The sequence below is a fragment of the Manis javanica genome, chromosome 4 (genome assembly GCF_040802235.1).
Source record: "Manis javanica isolate MJ-LG chromosome 4, MJ_LKY, whole genome shotgun sequence".
In the NCBI taxonomy this organism is placed as follows: Eukaryota; Metazoa; Chordata; class Mammalia; order Pholidota; family Manidae; genus Manis; species Manis javanica.
The window spans coordinates 142382635-142402512 of NC_133159.1; the positions used below are offsets into that span (position 1 = coordinate 142382635).

Consider the following 19878-nt stretch of genomic DNA (forward strand, 5'->3'; position numbering starts at 1 on the left):
AGAAAATAGATTGAAAGGGAGTCCGCAAATTATGATGATCCCTGTGATGGGGAAGATAACTGTGACTTCATATTCTTGCTAATAACATGGTTTGTTATCAAAACTCTTGACCTATAGGTGAAAAGTTGTATCATATTGTTGATTTGGTTTATGTTTCCTTGTAAATGAAGACATATATCCATAGACTTTATTTTGGTATAACTAATTGTATTCATTTGCCAAAGTTGCTATAATAAATCACCACAAATTGGCTTAAAACAACAGATTGGCATTCCTTGGCTTGTAGTAGCGCTTGCCTCTGTCATCACATGGCGCCCTCCCTGGCTGTCGTCTTCACGTGGCAATTTCCTCTTCTCGTAAGGATACCAGTCCTGTGGGTTGAAGGCCCACCCTCAAGACCTCATCTTGCAGAAACCCTATTTCCAAGTGAGGGCACCTTTACAGGGACTGGGGATTAGGACTGCAGTAGATCTGTTCAGGGGACACTATTCAAACCCGCACATGAATGATCTATGATTTTTTTGTTTTCCCAGATGACTAGCCCATTTTGCACCACTATGTGTTGACATTTATTACAGGTATATTTAATTGCTGTTTTGAAATGTCACCATTATCATATACTAAAGTCTTTAGGAACACCAGTGGTATGATCTCCATTATCTTCCACATCTATAATTTTCTTCTTTCTACTTTACTTTAACTTCATTTTTCCATTTTATTTTGCTTTTCTCTGCCTTTTTTTCTTGTCCCTGTCTATTTTTAGCAGCATCCACCCCCCTTTTCATGTCTTTTCACGTTACCTTCATTTCTATGGGCTTTTTTTGTCTTCCATGTTTTTCCTTGAGCTCTTCCAGTTTCTCATCCCGTTTTCTAAAAAATGGTTTTGCCCATTATTTCCCCTTTTTTTAATGATGTTTTATTCAGTCTCTTTCAAGGGTTGAGAGCTACATTTTCTTTATGTTCTTTGCAAAAATATTTTTCCATAGTTTTCTTCCAGCAGGACAGAGGTTTTTCCCTGTGGATATTCCTAATCTGCCTTTTGTCTGTTGGATTCTTTGTCTGCTTTTTTTCTTGTAGCATCTTCTCATGGGCCCCATTCTGGTTAGATTATTGCCATCTTTGAATAGGTGTGGTTCATTCTGAGTTAACTCATTGTTGAAAGGTAGTGTAGGCATGACCATGGATCGCTGAGTTTAGGAGCTGTTATTTCTAAACCTTTTCTCACCAACATTCTGCCCTGAAATGACAAGAAGTTTGCCTGACTAGCAAGTCCCGTCCACACCCAGTGAGACTTCCTGGGAAGTGAGTTGGCATTTCCTCTGTTCATTTATCAAGATAATCTGCTGTGGAGCAATTGGACCCACATATTCTCTTAGCCTCATCAATCTGACTGCCTGCTTTTTGCAAAAATGTAATTTCTTTTCATTTCTTCATTTGGCCCCACCTTGCAGCTACGCAGAAGGGTCAGGTGGTGCTCATTTTGTTTCATAGACACTTGCATCCTGACTCCCTGCCATTCTCATCAAGGATGGCCAGTCAGGAGCTGCAGTTTCCTTCTGGAGAGCTCTGCTCCTGTGCCTGAGATTTTGCAAGGGCGCATATTCACTGTTAGCCTCCCTAACCTAGATCTAGTTTTCATAGCACTTCACAACCATTCTGCATAGATTGTGTTTCAGAGTGGTGGCTAGGGTTTTGGTTTATAACAGATACCTTTTCTTTTGTCTTTTTTGTTGTTCTTGTTGCTAATTTTCAGAGGGTAGAATAGAGCCAGTGATTATCCTGTTCTCCATAAACGGGAGTTCTTTAGATGGTACTTGAAGCTGGTACCAGACTCAACCCTAGAGAAGTTGAAAGTCTAGAGGTCATTAGAAAAGGAGGAGCCGGCAAAGGAGACTAAGAACAGAGAATGTGCCCCACAGAGGCCAGGAGAGGAGAGTGTTGAGGGAAAGGAAGCCACTGTCAGATGCTGCTGAGAAACCAAGATGAGCACAGAAAAATTTACCAATGAATTTAACATTTTCAGTGAGAACTTTGGGAAGTTTGATCAAGATTTATTGAAGTGCTGGATTGGAACCCGGATTGGAGTTGGTTGAGGAGATGGTGGAGGCAAAGAAATGGTGTGTGTAGGTGAGCATGTCTCCTGAGAAGTATGGAATGTTCATAGCAACTTAAGATTTCATTTGCATTGAAATGGTCCGAAAAACAAGTCAAATCAATGTGATCAAGTAGCACCTATCCGAAAGCATATCTTCTTAATGAAATAAGTAATATTTATTCATAAGTAATGATTTTATTGAGTATACAGTACTCACAGAGACCTTTCCTCCTCATCATAATTTATTCCATATAGTTTAAGAAGCCAATCAGGGTGACACTGAATTCTGCTAGTGGGTGAACTGGGTTTAGGAGCCTCGAGAGTGCATTTGAAATCTCATCGCCCAAAATACGTTTGTTTTACTCTTCCTCCACCTCAAAATTAAATATATTTTTGTCCCTTGGGTTCAGTAAGTGTTCAAATTCTGTCCGATTTCCCTTTAAAATAATTCAGATCTCTTTTTCCTTCATGTTTCCTGTTAGTCCCCTCATTGCAGGAGGCTTTATCGATCTCTTTGGCTAGTAAAGTCTTTCCTGATTCCTTGGTACCAGCCACGTGAAATGTCAACTCCCTCAGCCGGGCTTTCTAAGCCCATCATACCACATCAGATCTGGCTCCATCCTCGTTCTCCAGTGGTTCCTTGACAGTCCCTGAAAACCTCTGCCTTCATGCTTAAGTTCGTATTACGTTCAGGTTAGACCACAATGAACAGGTATCTTCACTATTGTCTGTGTGTTGCCCTCTCCCCCAGCATCCCCGTGTCATCCTTCTCCCTGGCGTTGTGCATGCAGTCTGCCTATGACTAAGCTGAATGGTTTACATGAATCTTGACTTCTTGTTGCGGGTCATTTTTTTATATAAGTGACTTGAAGATTTAATAAATATTTCAGAATTCCTTTATGGAAGACTGTCCTCCAAAGGCATTATTACCTTTACATTTTCTCCACTGCTGCTCATTAATTCAAAACTTCTAAAAATTTCTTTGTCTCATGTGGAAGCCAGTGAAAATATCTGGCCCATTCAATAAATATTTTTAAACTTATTAAGTTTTAAAAATCAGTTGCTGTTAAGCTATTTTAAGTGTTTGGGAAGTTCTAAAGAAAAAAAAATGGAAACAGAGAAAAGACCATATATTGATGTTGGAGTATCAAGAATGGCTTCCGAGAACCCTCATTCTATTGATAGGGACTGTAAATTGGTGCAGCTACAATGAGAAGCAGTATGGAGGTTCCTCAAAAAACTAAAAATAGAAATACCATTTGACCCAGGAATCTCACTCCTTGGAATTTAACCCAAAGAAAACAAAATCTCTGATTCAAAAAGATATATGCACCCCTATGTTTAATTGCCACATTATTTCTAATAGCCAAGATATGGAAGCAGCTGAAGTGCCCATCAATAGATGACTGAATGAAGAAGATGGAGTGCATATATACAATTGAATGTTATTCAGCCATAAAAAAGAAAAAAATCCTGCCATTTGCAACCACATGGATGGACCTAGAGGGTATTATGCTCAGTGAAGTAAGGAGGCAGAGAAAGACAATACCATGTGATTTCACTCATATGTGGAGTACAAAAAAAATTAAAAAAAACATGAACAAAACAGAAATAGACTCGTAGACACTTAAAAGTGGCTGGTGGTTCCCATGAGGGAGGGGTTGGAGTGAGTGAGTGGGTGAAATAGATGAAGGGGATAAAGAGGCACAAAATCTCAATCGTTATACAAATTAGTCACAGGGATAAAAGTACAACATAGAGAATATAGTCAATAATTCTATATCATCTTTCTATGTTGACAGCAAGTACACTAGTTGGGGTAAGCAATTAATGTAGAATAATCAAGTCACTGTGTTTTATACTTGTAACTGATGTAATATTGTATATCAACTGTACTTCAATTTAAAAAAATTTTTTAAAGAGTGGCTTCCTAAATTTGCTGATGCTTAGGCTTTTGAGGAAGGCATGAGACTCTGCCAAGCAGATGGGGAAAGATGAGACTGGGTGGGAAAGGGTATTCTAGTCAGAATGAATTCCTGTGGGGCAAACCATGAAGTCTTGGTATCTTCAGAACTGTAAATAGATCATTAATGTAATAGCAGGAGTGACAGAAACAGGGGGACAGGGGTGGGAGGTTTGGATGGCTGGATGTGTTATGGGTAGTTAGAGTCAAGTGAAGAGAAATGTGGAGGCCAGGAACCCCAGAGACCTGTGTGCTCTGCTGGGAGTTTGTGTGTTACTCTTCAGGATTCCACATTGCAAGGGGTGTGTTGTGATAATCTTTGCCACCACAGCATATTATCTTACGTATCAGACTATGTTGTTGTTATTTATTGGCAATACTTACCTGCTCTTTATTCCTTTTTTTATTTCCAGAGTTAGGCCCAGTGTCTGGCACAAAGTAGATATTGAATAAATATTTGAAGAATGCATTATAAAAGTTTGCCATAAAAGGTTTGCACATAGAGATCACAGAAATGCCTTTCTTGGTTCTTGCAGGAGATGGTATCACCCCATTTATCACCCGGGATAATAAAAGCAATTCCTCCTGGAGGCACACCCTGCAAGCAGGGACTGCATCACCTGAGTGCTCGCTCACCTCACACCCTGCGGCTTTCCAAAGCACTGTCTTGGGTTGGTCTTAAAATGTATACTGGCACCATCTAGTGGTGATGCTTAGCCCTAACCAAATAGGAAGTTTCATCTTTGATAACCAAACCTGGAGTTGCAGACGAGGCAAGCTTTTAACATGTTGTAAATTCTGAAGCATTTTATCTTAATATTGAATTTTATTGAATCTTTGCCACAGTCTTTAAGCTGATAGTTACTCATTTGATGATATTATTCATATATTTTAATTCTGTTTTACAAATAAGATGCCTGGAAGTTTTGATTAAAAAAATGTATTTGAAATAAAGTGAAATTTCAGAGAAAGAACATGGTGAGACAGGCCTGGAATCTTAGAACAACATTCTACTCTCAGAACAGTTATTTGCTGTGTCTCTTACAGAGTTCCAGACTTAGGAGGTAATATTTTTTCTCCTAACATCCTCCTCCTTTTCTTTATTTTTTTCTATTTGGACAGTGTTTTTACAACTAGAGTCTTGTCCTTTTAAGTCTCATACTTGAAGACAACTATTGATGAGGTCCTGCAAATTTTTCTACAGGTTAACCCAGAAAGTCGGAGGAAGTGAACCTTAGCTTTTTATTATTTTCGTGGGTCTTTGAATGTGAGTTATGTAGACATTTTGCTTGTGACTTATAGTTAATTGACAACTGAGGAAGGGAATCAGATTATGATCATTGAATTAATTCCTTGTGTGTAGGGATTGCTGTGATTTAAGTAGCAATGTTAATAAGGTATTTATTAAAAATCTCACAGAACATAATTGGAAACATAAGATTAATTTCCCTTTTTAAAAAAATATTTACTCCATGCCAGGGGGAGAGAGGTACATATTGTCACCATTTTACTTAAGAGAAAGCTGAGACACATGGAGGTTAAGTAGCTTTCACAGGATGTCACTGAGCTTCAGACTCAGATGTAAAGGATTCCCGAGGCCATGCTTTTGGCTGCCATATAAACTTTCCATCTAACAATAGAGAGGATGCATAGGAAAACTACAGTAGAAAAATGCACAAATAATCTTAAAATGGTTAATAACTCTTACTTAAATATACACTAGCTACTTGATAAAAATCTTGGTTTTAATTTATTGTTGACATTATCAACATGTTTGTTTCCGCTCCTAATTATATCCCAAGCCTTCATTCCAGTGTGAAGGAAGTTGGAAACGCTTGCCTTGGGTCCCAAATGCTTAGTTCTTTCCCCGTAGCCCTAGTCCTACAGCAAGCATGAGCCGTGGACCAGCATTTTTCCCATCTTGGCATCCCCTTCATTCAGCTCTTGAAAGTGAGCTGTATGCCTCTCTGTGCCTCTTGACAGGTGGAGTGTGTTAGTGGCAACCACTTGCGAAGGTGGGTGCTGGGCCTAGCTCTGGTTCATATATTTATATGTCTGAGTTAACATGTAAATAGTGAATATATATGGGTTTTCTAAATTTTATATTTAATTTTTTTGGTAAACATACAGATGTAATTTTGTGTAGTTGCAATCATTTCATATATGCTGGTGTTTTTGTTTTTGTTTTAACTTTGTTCTTATGGCTTCCTTCCAACCACCCACATCAACTGTTGTACATGTTCAGAGAAAGAACATGATGAGACAGGCTGGGAATCTTCCTCATCAACTGTTGTTCATATAAGAGGATACCTAACACATAACATGTCGTCTTCCATATTTTTCCATGCTTATGTAATCATTAATAAACTATACCCATGTACGTTTATACATACAGATTATATATGGGGTGGCTTTTAGCCTTTTATGGCAAAAAGGTGGGACTGTATTAAAATATCTTAAAAAATACCCATCCTTTTCCAACAGCTATCCCATTCCTGGTAATCAATCTATTCCACAGAAAGAAAAGCACTGATTTGTAAGATTAGGTGTCAGGAGTATTTTCTACAGTATTATTCATACGAGGAAGGAAGGGGGATGATTGAATAAATGACAATACATCTACGCCATGAAATTTTAGGCAATCATTTAAAAAATGAATTTGATGTATATTGTGTCTCCCACCATTCTCTCTGCTATGGATTTTACTGTTTTTATTCCTTTACTAACACTTCAGGAGTTTCAAGAAGGAGAAAAAACATTAATGTATTTGGACAGTTGTCTTTATAACTGGGAAGCTGACTGAGTAGATGTTTAAGACCTGCTTTAACTTCTATTTCTTTTCTTCCTAGAGCTCTTAGGTTGTCTTCAATAATTTTTTATGCTTCTTACCACTCTGTATTTCATAAATAGGAAGTCCTCAACCTCCAAAAAATTATTTTTTCTTTCTTGGCTTTTAACTCTTATTGGTCTTTTCTACCACCAGCATCTGAATGGACACAGCCTCAGGCATTGTCTGTAAGAGTAAGCTCACCCCAGTGAAATGTCAGGTCAGGCATTGTTCCTGAGATATTTGGATTTTTTTGGAACTAAGACTCATAGGAAGGAAATAGTATTTCTAAATAACAGCAGCTATTTCTTCCTTTTCTTTTGCTTCTATACAGATTTGAAAAAGGACGTATCTACACATTCATTGGAGAAGTCGTTGTTTCTGTGAATCCTTACAAGTCATTGAACATCTATGGGAGAGACACAATCGAGCAGTATAAAGGGCGGGAGCTGTACGAGAGACCGCCTCATCTTTTTGCTATTGCTGATGCTGCTTACAAAGCTATGAAGAGGCGATCAAAAGACACTTGTATTGTGATATCAGGTACTTTAAGGGGGCCCGCTATACTTGCAAGGTCAAAATGTGTTTAACTTGTTAAGTACTCACAGATCAAAATGATTGACTAGAAAGGTAAGTTAGAAGTTAGACATGTAAGCAACTTTATAGGAGAAAAAAATGACTATTAAATACCAAATTATTTATATTATTTCTGGCATCCTCTAGTCTAGGTTTATATACAGATTCCATATTACATTTGGATGAATATCTGGTCAATTTTGTAGAGTGAACTGATAACAGAAAGCCCTTTCTGCCATCTCAAACACACAAAATGTAGCAAAATTATTTTAAATAGAGAGTGAAACCAAGAAAACAAAATCCTGAGGTACAAGAAATGAAGAATGAATTCAAAGTGAGATTGGTGAATGGGAGCTAGTGTCCAGGGACCAGTGGGCTTGGGGGCCAGTAATTGGGAGCCGAGGGCGGGAGCTTTAAGTCTGAAGGAGGAGGAGGAGGGAGGCGGACCTTTACACCCAAGAACTGGAGCTGAATTCTCTAAGTAATGCTAAGCTCTTCAAGGAATGTTGTATAGTGAAATGGGGACAGAAAAATATCTGCTCACTGACCCAGGATGACTTCTCCCAAACTGTGGGAATTTATTTTGGTGCTAATAATACTTTGCATTTGTATTAGTGGCTTTATACTTTAAAAAATTACTTTATGATCTTTATTCCATTTTGGTTACCAAAACAACTCTGGTAAGTAGGACAGTTATGTTTGTACTTTATAGATGAGAATATTAAGAGTTGGGGGAGGTAAGCAATTAACTTAGTGTTGGAGTTGGAGGATTATCTTCTAGGACTGCATTTTATTAAAACAAATTGTGGAAGCAATGTTTCCTGATTGTAGAAAGGAGGACAGAAAAAAGCAAACAATCATACAAGTGTATAAAGTAAAAGCAGAAAAATCCCTTCCCTTTGAGTACCTTGTTCTCCCCAAAATTCAGTGATACGGATGTTAGTATTTATCCACTTCTACATTTCATGTATGTGTCCAAATACATAAGGTCATACATGCATAGGTAATTATATTATAGAATTATGTTATACCTGCTATTATGTAACTTGTTTTTCCTTTGAATAATTTATAGTGGACACCTTTTCATTAGAGTACTTCTTAAAGTAATTCATTCTCTAATGAATGTGTAGCATTCTATTGAGTAATTGAATCATTTATTTTACTTAGTCCTCTACTTATGGCTATATTATATTTAGGTTTTAGCTATGATATATAATATAATCTACAGAAATACTCTTAAAACATTTGAAGATTATTGTTATTGATTACATTAGTATTTTTACCGTTTTCATAGTGTAAATGTCTACAAGTGGAATTTTCGGGTCAGATTTAAAAATTGGGTAGATAACTCAATTGAGCCTGTCTCCCCTCCCCTGCATACCAGTTGTCATGCTTTTTCTGCGACACCATGTCTGGAACTTATTTTGTTTTCACTACAATTGCTCTTAAATTTGCTGAAGGGATTATTTCATCCCCTTTAAGATTAAATTCTGCTATAGAAAATGAGGTTATAGAATCTTGCTGTGGCCACTGTTTTAGTCACTAGTTCTTTCTTCACTGCTCTACTTAAGAGTCACTGCCAAGTACTGAACCTCAGTCTAAGAATTAGTTCATCACATTTATTGATATTTTTACTAAGCAAGCCTTGATTTGTAATCTGTGTCATTTTATAGTAGTTTTATATTTTTCCAAACATGTTGAGATCTGTTAAAACCAATGTATTAAGACAGGATGAAATTTAAAAAGCAAACAGCAGAACACAAGGGATTTTAAATAACTAATATCAAACTGTGAAATTATTCAATTAAAAATTAGCTTACTCTTAGTTTAAGTTACAGTGTTAAGCCTTGCATAATTTTTCACCAGGGGAAAGTGGAGCTGGAAAAACAGAAGCCAGTAAGTACATCATGCAGTATATCGCGGCCATCACCAACCCCAGTCAGAGAGCAGAGGTCGAAAGGTACGGGCCATCTGAAAATGGGAAGAAATTCCCGTCAGAGCTTCTCTTTTATTTTTCTCTGTCTTGACGAAGCCTACTAATTTGTGCTGAGCTTATGGGTGATGAAACCACTTTGATTCTCTTATTGCATAGTGTCTCTATGTCTATTTCTACATTTGTTTTCAATAGAAAAATACTATGGTAGCCTTTATCTAAATATAAAACAAAAGAGAATTAAGCTGAAAGAGATGAAATTGTCCCCATTGTCCCCAGTCCAGTTTATAACTGCTGCCTTAAATGGTATACATGGTCAGCAAAGATGTTATGATTTACACTAGTAGTTTTATTTCTCAAACTCATAGATCCCTAGCTCTTCCTACTCTACCAACATTTTTTTTTTTTAAGTATCATTGATATACAATCTTATGATGCACCAGCATCTTTTTTCACTGTGTTCTGAGCTACCCTGGGTTCCACAGAGTGAAAGGGGGCACTTGGAGGCAGATCCATGCCTTGCTGTCCCTGGGACTGCCGAACTCCTAACATTAGGAATTCTAAATATCTCTATCTAGAAGAGATTCATGCCGCTCTATGATGCTGCTCACAGTAAGAGGAATAATAAAGCTGGTGTGCACTGTCCAGGGCCCAGCATTTAGCACAGTGTCTGGCACATAGTATTTACTTAATAAATATTTGAGGAATTGAATGGATGCAGTGTTTTTTGTTTGAGTGAAAAATGTGGCTATAAAGCCACATGACTTGGATTCTTATGTGGTGTGGACTTTTTGAAAAGGAAAAAAAGAAGTTTTCCAGAGTTGCTACTTTGTAGCTTAGTATTCATTTACTGAAGAGTCCTACTCATAAACACATGGCAGTCTTGGGTTTTATGAATGGAAAGAAAGGACTCTGGATTGGTACAAAAGAAGATTTAGACTAGGCTAGACTGCCCTACGTGGGCTTTCCCTTTTCATCATAATTGGGCTGGAGTGCCAGGTCAAAAGAGGCATTCTTCTTAAGAGTGGGACATTCCCACTTCTGATTCTGACTTTGCAATCTAATATGACAAGGACAAGGGTATGAGTAACTTTCCTTGATTTCCTAAGAAGCTCAAGAGAGTAACTGGCTGAGAAGTTATTTCTAAACCCAGTTGGTAGAGTATGGCATATCTACATTTACTAGTCTTTTATGAGCATATCTTACCATGTCTTATGGACAGTTTCCTTTATTTATTATAAGCAGGCAGTTTCACCCCACCCCAGTGTTTTAAAAGTATGCGTGCATTCATGGGGAGAAAAGGTCATAGGGTCCCATAGAGTGGTAGTGGAGGGAACAGTGGATCTGCCATGTCAGCATATTTCACTGGCCCAAGTTATTTCTGCAGGTATGCCCATGCAGGAGGAACTTTGTCAGACAAATAAAAATAAAGATGTAAGGATGAGCATGAAGTTTAAATGTATCCATTGGGAAAGACTTCTCTATAGAAAGTTAGCATTTATTGAGTAAAATGAATTAAATAACCAATACATAGGAGACATTCCATATAGCTTTAAACAAAATGATGAGCAGTTTTAAACTAATAAAGACCACATTTATGAAGCATAAGTAAACAATAAATTTCAGTATTCTACTTTATAAGCAAGGACTTTTGAAAGTTGTATCATTTTCTGTATTACCTATTCTTTCTTTAAAATGCATATCTTTCTTTAAGATTTTTATTTCTGTAAATAAAAGCATAACAGTATTTTAAAACAAAAATGATAGTATTTTGTTAAAGGTGAAAGTTCCCTGAAATCCTGCCCTACCTACCCCATCAACCTAGGTAACCACAGAGAAGTGTACTGTTCACTCCAGATTTTTAAGCATTTACTAACACATGTGGATGCACACCTACACTCGTGTATGCACGCACACAAAGATCTTGCAATACATGTTATTTTATAATTTCTCATTCATATATATGTTCTAGACAACTTTCTGTCAGTAAATATTGTACTGGGAAACAAAAATGTATTTTTATGCATCCCTATTGGTGGACATTTAGGTTTGGTTTCTGTTTGATATTGATGCTGCTGTCAACATCTTTGTGAAAGCATTTATGTGTGTTTTAACTGAATTTTGTTTTCAAATGGCCTAGCCTCTGAAACCTTTTACAGCAACTTTCATCTGTCTATGTTGAAGGGTGAAGAACATGTTACTGAAGTCCAACTGTGTCTTGGAAGCCTTTGGAAATGCCAAAACCAGCCGCAACGACAACTCAAGCCGGTTTGGGAAATACATGGATATCAATTTTGACTTCAAGGGGGACCCTATTGGTGGGCATATCAATAACTACTTATTGGAGAAGGTAAAATGTGCTTGATTTCTGAGGGTAATGTTCACAGTGCTGTTTTTTTTAAACCTTATTGTGTTTATAGAATTTCTTTAATTGCTTCAAAGTAACTTTTAACCCAATTCTCCCTCCGTTCTTGCTTCTCAGTTAGCTTTCTGTGACAAGATATTCTCGTCTTGTGTATTCTCTTCTTACAGTATCAAGTCGGAAAAAGTTTTGAACTTTGTAGATAAAGATTTAGGTGTGGGAGGGGAGGGAATGGAGGTGACATGAATATGTGCCAACTACTGGGTAAGGTTTAACTAAAAGCCAATCTAGGATTAATTCTTCTTTTATTACACATCACCCTCTCCCTTTTCTTTTTTAAATGCATTACTAAAGAGCTATCACATCCATTCCATGAAATAACACTCTTTCTAAAGAATCATGCCCATACAACTCTTTTTTTTAATTGCAATCTAATTGAGATATAACACTGCATAAGTTTAGGGTGTACAGCATAGTGATTTGATACTCCCACCATAGGGTTTTACTTTAATTAATTTGAAATCTTATTTTCTTCTAGTTTTCATTTATTCAGCATCCTTTATGGCAGAAAAATGTAGCATAATCTTATCTTGTTTATTAAATTGAAGTCAGACTGTTAAGGAAGTTAAGTGTTTTTATCAGAGTCAGTTAAAAAAGGACAGGAAATGCCAGGTATTATCAGGTTTTTTTCCAAAGTGCTTCCTGGCTTCACTTTATGCACATATTCAATCAAAAAGATCCCTTTGAATGAACATATTAATAGCAATCTTTTGGGAACCATCTAAGGCAGTGGTCTCTATAGACTGATCTTGCTCAACTGATTTTATTACAGGTTATAAGGCACTGCTCTTTAAAATGCCAGGAGACCCTGGGAAAAGGAATGTTGAGAATATTCCTCCCTAAACATTCCTTTCTATTCTCCCCATTTCTAATTCCTCCCACCCTGAAGAAATTCCATCTTTGGGCTCCAGATTTTTTTTAAAAATCAAAATAGCTTCATTTTCAGAAAGCAAAGCTTAAGGAACTCTGTTTTAAACAAAGTAAAAAGAATTATCAAAAAATTGCACAGAAAGCCCCATAGAAGAGACTTGATTTTAGAAGGTACTATCCATTTAGGACATTGAAGTGCATTTTGATACGGGATTCCCTGAGAAAGTGGCTTGCATTTTGTTTTAGGCGTACGTTCTCAGACTAATGATTTAATGTTTTTTTTTTCTTAGTCTCGAGTAATTGTCCAACAGCCAGGAGAAAGAAGCTTTCATTCGTTCTATCAGGTTAGTGTCTACTGTTGTGCAGATAATCAATCATTTGCTCAGTTAGGCAGGGTATAACTGTTTCCATAACAGAGTCTCCCCTGTCCTGTGCCTCCCTTGCCTCCATTGATGCAGAACAGGTTACCCACATGTGCACGCGTGTGCCACGCACACACACACACACACACACACACACTCACTCCATGGAGCATGACTGTTGTAAAGAGCTGGTGGCAATCTCAAATGACTGCTTTGGTTGAGCATCACCTACATTTCTTTACAGTGTAGGTGACAGTTTGTAGGAAATGGTGAATTCTGAATATGTTAAATTTTTTTGTTTTACTTTGAATCAAAGCTGTTGTTCCCATTTTTGGGAGTTCCAGAGATGGGAATACAAATTTAGTTTATTTTGCTCATGGAGTCTATAAAGCAATATGATTACTTCAAAAAACATATTTATGAATTCAGAGGAGAGTTGTCTTCTTTATCCCATCAAAGCTGTGATTGCTTAGGAAAAAAAATTTGAATATGTCTTCTGGGAGTGCTTTTAGAGTCTAAGGCAGAATCTTTTAAAATTGCCCTCATCCTGGCAAGTCTTTATACTCAGAGAACAAGTTTGAGACATCATAATTTTTTAAAGCCCAAAGTAATACAAATCAATGCTTAATAAATGAAGTGAGTGATCAAATTAGGCAATACTGTTTTGGATTAATCAACAAGATTGATTCTCATGTTTAACTGTCTGAAGGTGATTGAGCAGTGACAATATAAGTTGAGTACAGTTCAGCTGAGTTCAGTTTCCTCTAGGTAACTGCTCTGACAGTGCTCACTTGTATATACAAGTTCTGATACATTTAGTAAAAAAGATCAGTTTTTAAAATCTGATAATTATATACCTTTTAAGTAAAACTAAATGTACAATTTGATACAGAGAATTTAAACATAATGCCTTTCAAAGGCATGTTCTGTATAAAAGGGCTACCCTTATTATATTGGTGTTTTTGTTGATAATTCCTGGTATTTTCAGTAAACTGTTTTTCTACCAAATATGAAAGAGTTCTGTTTACTTCAAGAACCCGTAACTTTTCCCCAGTGTTTTCCACACTTGGCTGAAAGTGTTAAAATTTGTCTTTGTCCAACATTATAGTCATGATCATCCAATTTTCCTCCTTTCCGGAGATACAGAGACTAATGAGGAAAAGCTGTTTCCAGTGTGACTCAGCCTATGACTGTCTGCTGACTTCTCTTTTTTCCATGGCAATAATGGTCTGAATTTTCTGAATTCTGAAGCACAACTCTATCCTGTCTGAATAATGAGGTTGCTGAGCAAGTGACCACCACAGAGCACAGGCTTCTGTTTTACAAACAAGTATAGTAAAAGCAAGAACCTTTTATGCCACCTATGTTTCAAAAGAGCTAGGACTTTTTAAGTAATTTTCTTCCTGACTACATAACATTCTCCATGACCAATGATTTATGAAGTCATTTATGTTCAAGGTAAAAAAAAATAATTCTTTAAAATCAGAAACAGGAGGTCCTAAGTGGAGTAAGCCCAGAAAATGAATAAAAGCTGGATTGTTATTGTTAGAATATTTAGTATATTTGGTTCATTATGTATTTGCCAATTTATTTTTAATTAAATATTTTTCAGCTACTCCAAGGAGGTTCGGAACAGACACTACGCTCTCTACGTCTCCAGAAATCCCTTTCAGCTTATAACTACATCCGTGCAGGGGCTCAATTAAAGGTGAGAGTTTCCTCTTTGAGAATGCTCAGATATAGAATCAGATGAAGAATCACAGGGTACATTTAATAATTATCTGATCCAGCTTTCTGCCTTGGGCAAATGATTGACTCTTATTCTGTTCTACTTTTTAAATTCTCAGGGACAGAGATTCAATACATTATTGACTCAACAACTTTGCTTAATAACCCATTACTGTATTTTACCACTATCTGACAGGAAATGAGTTTCTCATGAGATCTTGTGGTTTTTTTTCGATTTTTAATCCTATTATTTTTATTTTGACCTTATAAAAATATTGATGCAACTAGGAAATCCACCACTAAAGAAGATACCATATGATTTAGCCAAAGACCAAGTTGGTAAGACAAAAAAATGTACAAGCATTTTGGTTGTAAAGAATACCAGAGCTGCCCTTTTATCAAATATTGATTTTGATGTATCCTGCAAATGTTTAGTGAGCTCTGGAGCATTTCTGTTCAGCTTTCAAATTTTTACATTTTTTTCCCCCTTCCCTGTCATGCCAGCCCTTACACACACATACACACTTATAGCTTTTTTATTTGTTTAGTTTTCTGCTAGTCATTTTACAGTTAATCTTAAAAATAAGGTAGTTTGTTGATAATAGATTATAAAACAATAATTACAGTATAACCCTACTTTGTTGGGAGAAAGTTATATAAATACATAAAATTAGATACAGATGACAAAACAAAGAAATACAACGCATCCATATTGGTAAAGAAAAAGTCAAACTGCCACTATTTGCAGATGACATGATATTGTACATAAAAAACCCTAAAAACTCCACTCCAAAACTAGAACAAATATCTGAATTCAGTAAGTTGCAGGATATAAAATTAATACACAGAAATTTGTTGCTTTCCTATACACTAATGATGAACTAGCAGAAAGAGAAATCAAGGAAACAATTCCATTCACAATTATATCAAAAAGAATAAAATACCTAGGAATAAACCTAACCAAGGAAGTGAAAGACCTATATGCTGAAAACTGCAAGACACTCTTAAGAGAAATTAAAGAAGACACTAACAAATGGAAATTCATCCCATGCTCTTGGCTAGGAAGAATTAATATTGTCAAAATGGCCATCCTGCCTAAAGCAATCTACAGATTCAATGCAATCCCTATCAAAATACCAACAGCATTCTTCAACGAACTGGAACAAATAGTTTTAAAATTCATATGGAACCACAAAAGACCCCAAATAGCCAAAGCAATCCTGAGAAGGAAGAAAAAAGTGGGGGGATCCATTTCCCTACTTCAAGCTCTACTACAAAGCCACAGTAATCAAGACAATTTGGTATTGGCACAAGGACAGAGCCACAGACCAGTGGAACAGAATAGAGACTCCAAACATTAACCCAAACATATATGGTCAATTAATATACGATAAAGGAGCCATGGACATACAATGGGGAAATGACAATCTCTTCAACAGATGGTGCTGGCAAAACTGGACAGCTACATGTACGAGAATGAAACTGGATCACTGTCTAACCCCATACACAAAAGTAAATTCGAAATGGATCAAAGACCTGAATGTAAGTCATGAAACCATAAAACTCTTAGAAAAAAACATAGGCAAAAATCTCATGGACATAAACATGAGTGACTTCTTCATGAACATATCTCCCCGGGCAAGGGAAACAAAAGCAAAAATGAACAAGTGGGACTATATCAAGCTGAAAAGCTTCAGTACAGCAAAGGAAACCATCAAAGGAACAAAAAGGTATCCTACAGTATGGGAGAATATATTCATAAATGACAGATCTGATAAAGGGTTGACATCCAAAATATATAAAGAGCTCACACACCTCAACAAACAAAAAGCAAATAATCCTATTAAAAAATGGGCAGAGGAGCTGAATAGACAGTTCTCTAAAGAAGAAATTCAGATGGCCAACAGACACATGAAAAGATGCTCCACATCACTAGTCATCAGAGAAATGCAAATTAAAACCACAATGAGATATCATCTCACACCAGTAAGGATCGCCATCATCGAAAAGACAAACAACAACAAATGTTGTCAGGGTTGTGGAGAAAGGGGAACCCTCCTACACTGCTGGTGGGAATGTAAAATGGTTCAACCATTGTGGAAAGCCGTATGGAGGTTCCTCAAAATGCTCAAAATAGACTTACCATTTGACCCAGGAATTCCACTCCTAGGAATTTGCCCTAAGAATGCAGCACTCCAGTTTGAAAAAGACAGATGCACCCCTATGTTTATCGCCGCACTATTTACAATAGCCAAGATATGGAAGCAACCTAAATGTCCATCAGTAGATGAATGGATAAAGAAGATATGGTACATATACACAATGGAATATTACTCAGCCATAAGGAAAAAACAGATCCTACCATTTACAACAACATGGATGGAGCTAGAGGGTATTATGCTCAGTGAAATAAGCCAGGCGGAGAAAGACAAGTACCAAATGATTTCACTCATATGTGGAGTATAAGAACAAAGAGGAAACTGAAGAAACACAACAGCAGCAGAATCACAGAACCCAAGAATGGACTAATACTTACCAAAGGGAAAGGGACTGGGGAGGATGGGTGGGAAGGGAGGGACAAGGGCAGGGAAAAAGAAAGGGGGCATTATGATTAGCATGTATAGTGCATGGGGGGCATGGGGAGGGCTGTGCAACACAGAGAAGACAAGTAGTGATTTTACAGCATCTTACTACGCTGATGGACAGTGACTGTGAAGGGGTATGTGGGGGGAACTTGGTGAAGGGGGGAGCCTAGTAAACAATGTTCTTCATGTAATTGTAGATTAATGATACCAAAATAAAAAATAAATAAATAAAATAAAAGAATGGACTAACAGTTACCAAAGGGAAAGGGACTGGGGAGGATGGGTGGGAAGGGAGGGATAAAGGGTGGAAGGGGGAAGAAAGGAGGCTTTATGATTAGCATATATAATGTTGGGGGGTCACGGGGAGGGCTGTGCAACACAGAGAAGACAAGTAGTGATTCTGTAGCATCTTACTACGCTGATGGATAGTGACTGTAATGGGGTATGTGGAGGGAACTTGGTGATGGGTGGAGTCTAGTAAACGTAATATAATGTTCCTCATGTAATTGTAGATCAATTATACCAAAAAAATTAAATATGGATGGAAATAGATGAAGGTTTTAATTGTTTATTCTGAATGAATCAGATTATGGATATTTATGTTCTTCTGCCCTTCTGGATTTTAAATTTCTTCTATAATAAAAAGAGAATTGCTTTTGTTGTTGGGGAAAAAGTACAGAATTTATAAAAGGAAAATATCTAAGATGTGGGAGGTTTTTCTTTTTTTCTTTTTGTTATTCATCTGGAGTTCATTATACCTGCATTACTGGTTTAGCATTATTTTTATTGCTGCCTAGAAATCAATGATATTTAGGGTTTTGCAATTAATTTTCCATTGTTTAACATTTAAATTGCATGAACTTTTTATTTTCATAATCATCTGAGAGCAAGATATTTGGCTGAAAATTAATTGAAAATGAACAAAACGATGGAGGGCAACACTCCAGTTCTCTGAGAATAGGTCCACTTAGAGGGGCATGAGGGATTGTAAAACCAGCACTTAAAAAGCCAGTAACTGGAAATACTCCACTTAATTCAAATTATCTTATTGGCCAAATTACTTGTAGCCTCATCTTGTAGAGCCCTCACAGAAACCAAGGATTAAATTAACATTTAGCCTTTTCTCTCAGCTTAATTGAGCTCAGATTCCCTTTTCATGAAAGTTACCATTCCTATTCTCCCTTACTGTTTTTTATTCCTCTCTAAAAAAACAAAGAAGTGAAATGATTATAGTGAAAACCTAGATAAAGATAAAACCAAAAGGAAACAAAAATACACTAAAGCTCACCATACAGGTATAATTATTTATAATGGCTTATGTATATATATTAAAAAGGGAATCATACAGGAAGTCCTGGTTAAGTATACCTTATATTGTATTACAATGTAATCATTAATATCTTTCCATTAGCAAATAATTAATACAGATGAATTAATGGAATGATTTTAATAACTATATTATACTCTGTATCATAATTTTATCTAATAGTCCTAAAGTATAGGAGTCATGTACAATTAAGATAGTTTGGGTGGCAGGTAAGAGAAGACCAATTAAGAGTCTCCAAAAACAATAAGGAACTTAATTATCTCACATAGAAGATAATTAATAATAATTTCTAAGATAAATAAGTAAAAGATATTTTATATATAAGATTTTATAATTAAAATCTTAATTATATAATAAATTTAGATATATAAAAGATAAGGTGATCATCTCCCGAAAAGCCCTGAGATGGGGCAGTTCCAGAGCTGGTCAATCCAGCGCCTGAACAGCGTTGACAGGGACCCAGATGTTTGTTTCTCCAGCTTACAGCTTGGCCATCCTTACTGGGTTTGGCCTGTGTGTTTAGGCCAGTTTTCTTGAGCCCAAAATGACAGTAGCAGTTCCAGATGTTCCTGGCTGATGTCCCTGGACACCTCATGTCTTATTGGCCAGAACAGCCTCACATGCCCATGGCTGACCAGTCTTGGTAAGGGGAGTAAGATCGCTGTGGCTGTTAGACTAATGAGCGCTGTTACAGCAGAGAAATCTGCGTCGCACTTCTAGGACAGCCTCCCTTCTCCAGCCTAACTTCTGTTAATGAAAGTGACCCACCCCTAATCCGCTCAGTTAAATTTCTCATGTTAGGAAGCGTCTTCACCAGGTTCTTAATTCCTAATAATGTCCTCCCAGCATCTACCCAACAAATAACTACCACACTCCTTAAAATTAACAGCCCCAATCATCACCATCCTGAGGCTGGGGGGAGACTGCACCTGAAGGACCTGCGAACTCAAACGGGAGTGAACAGATCAGGGTCCTGGCAGCAAGAAAGAAAGGGGAGTGGGGAATTGCTGTTAGGCAAGAAGCTAACAATTACCCACAGTAAGAGTTTTCAATTTCTTTGTCTTGTTTCTTTGCAGTTTCAACACGGTCACTTATAATAATAGTGACACCAGAAATTCATTGAGTGTATTTTATGTGCTAGGGGCAAAGGGGTGCTTTATATAAATTCTCACTCAGTTCTCACCACAACC

At 36.9% G+C, this 19878-nt stretch overlaps 1 protein-coding gene across 6 annotated transcripts in view; it reads left to right on the top strand.

Annotated features, from left to right (window-relative positions):
• Positions 1-19878, top strand: part of MYO1D (myosin ID) — a 343691-nt gene that overhangs the window by 84482 nt on the left and 239331 nt on the right. For all 6 annotated transcript variants that reach the window (XM_073235184.1, XM_073235185.1, XM_073235186.1 and 3 more), the window contains 5 exons: positions 7220-7428; positions 9328-9421; positions 11579-11744; positions 12977-13030; positions 14661-14756. In XM_073235184.1, the coding sequence (XP_073091285.1) occupies positions 7220-7428; positions 9328-9421; positions 11579-11744; positions 12977-13030; positions 14661-14756 (619 nt within the window). The remainder of the gene's footprint in view (positions 1-7219; positions 7429-9327; positions 9422-11578; positions 11745-12976; positions 13031-14660; positions 14757-19878) is intronic.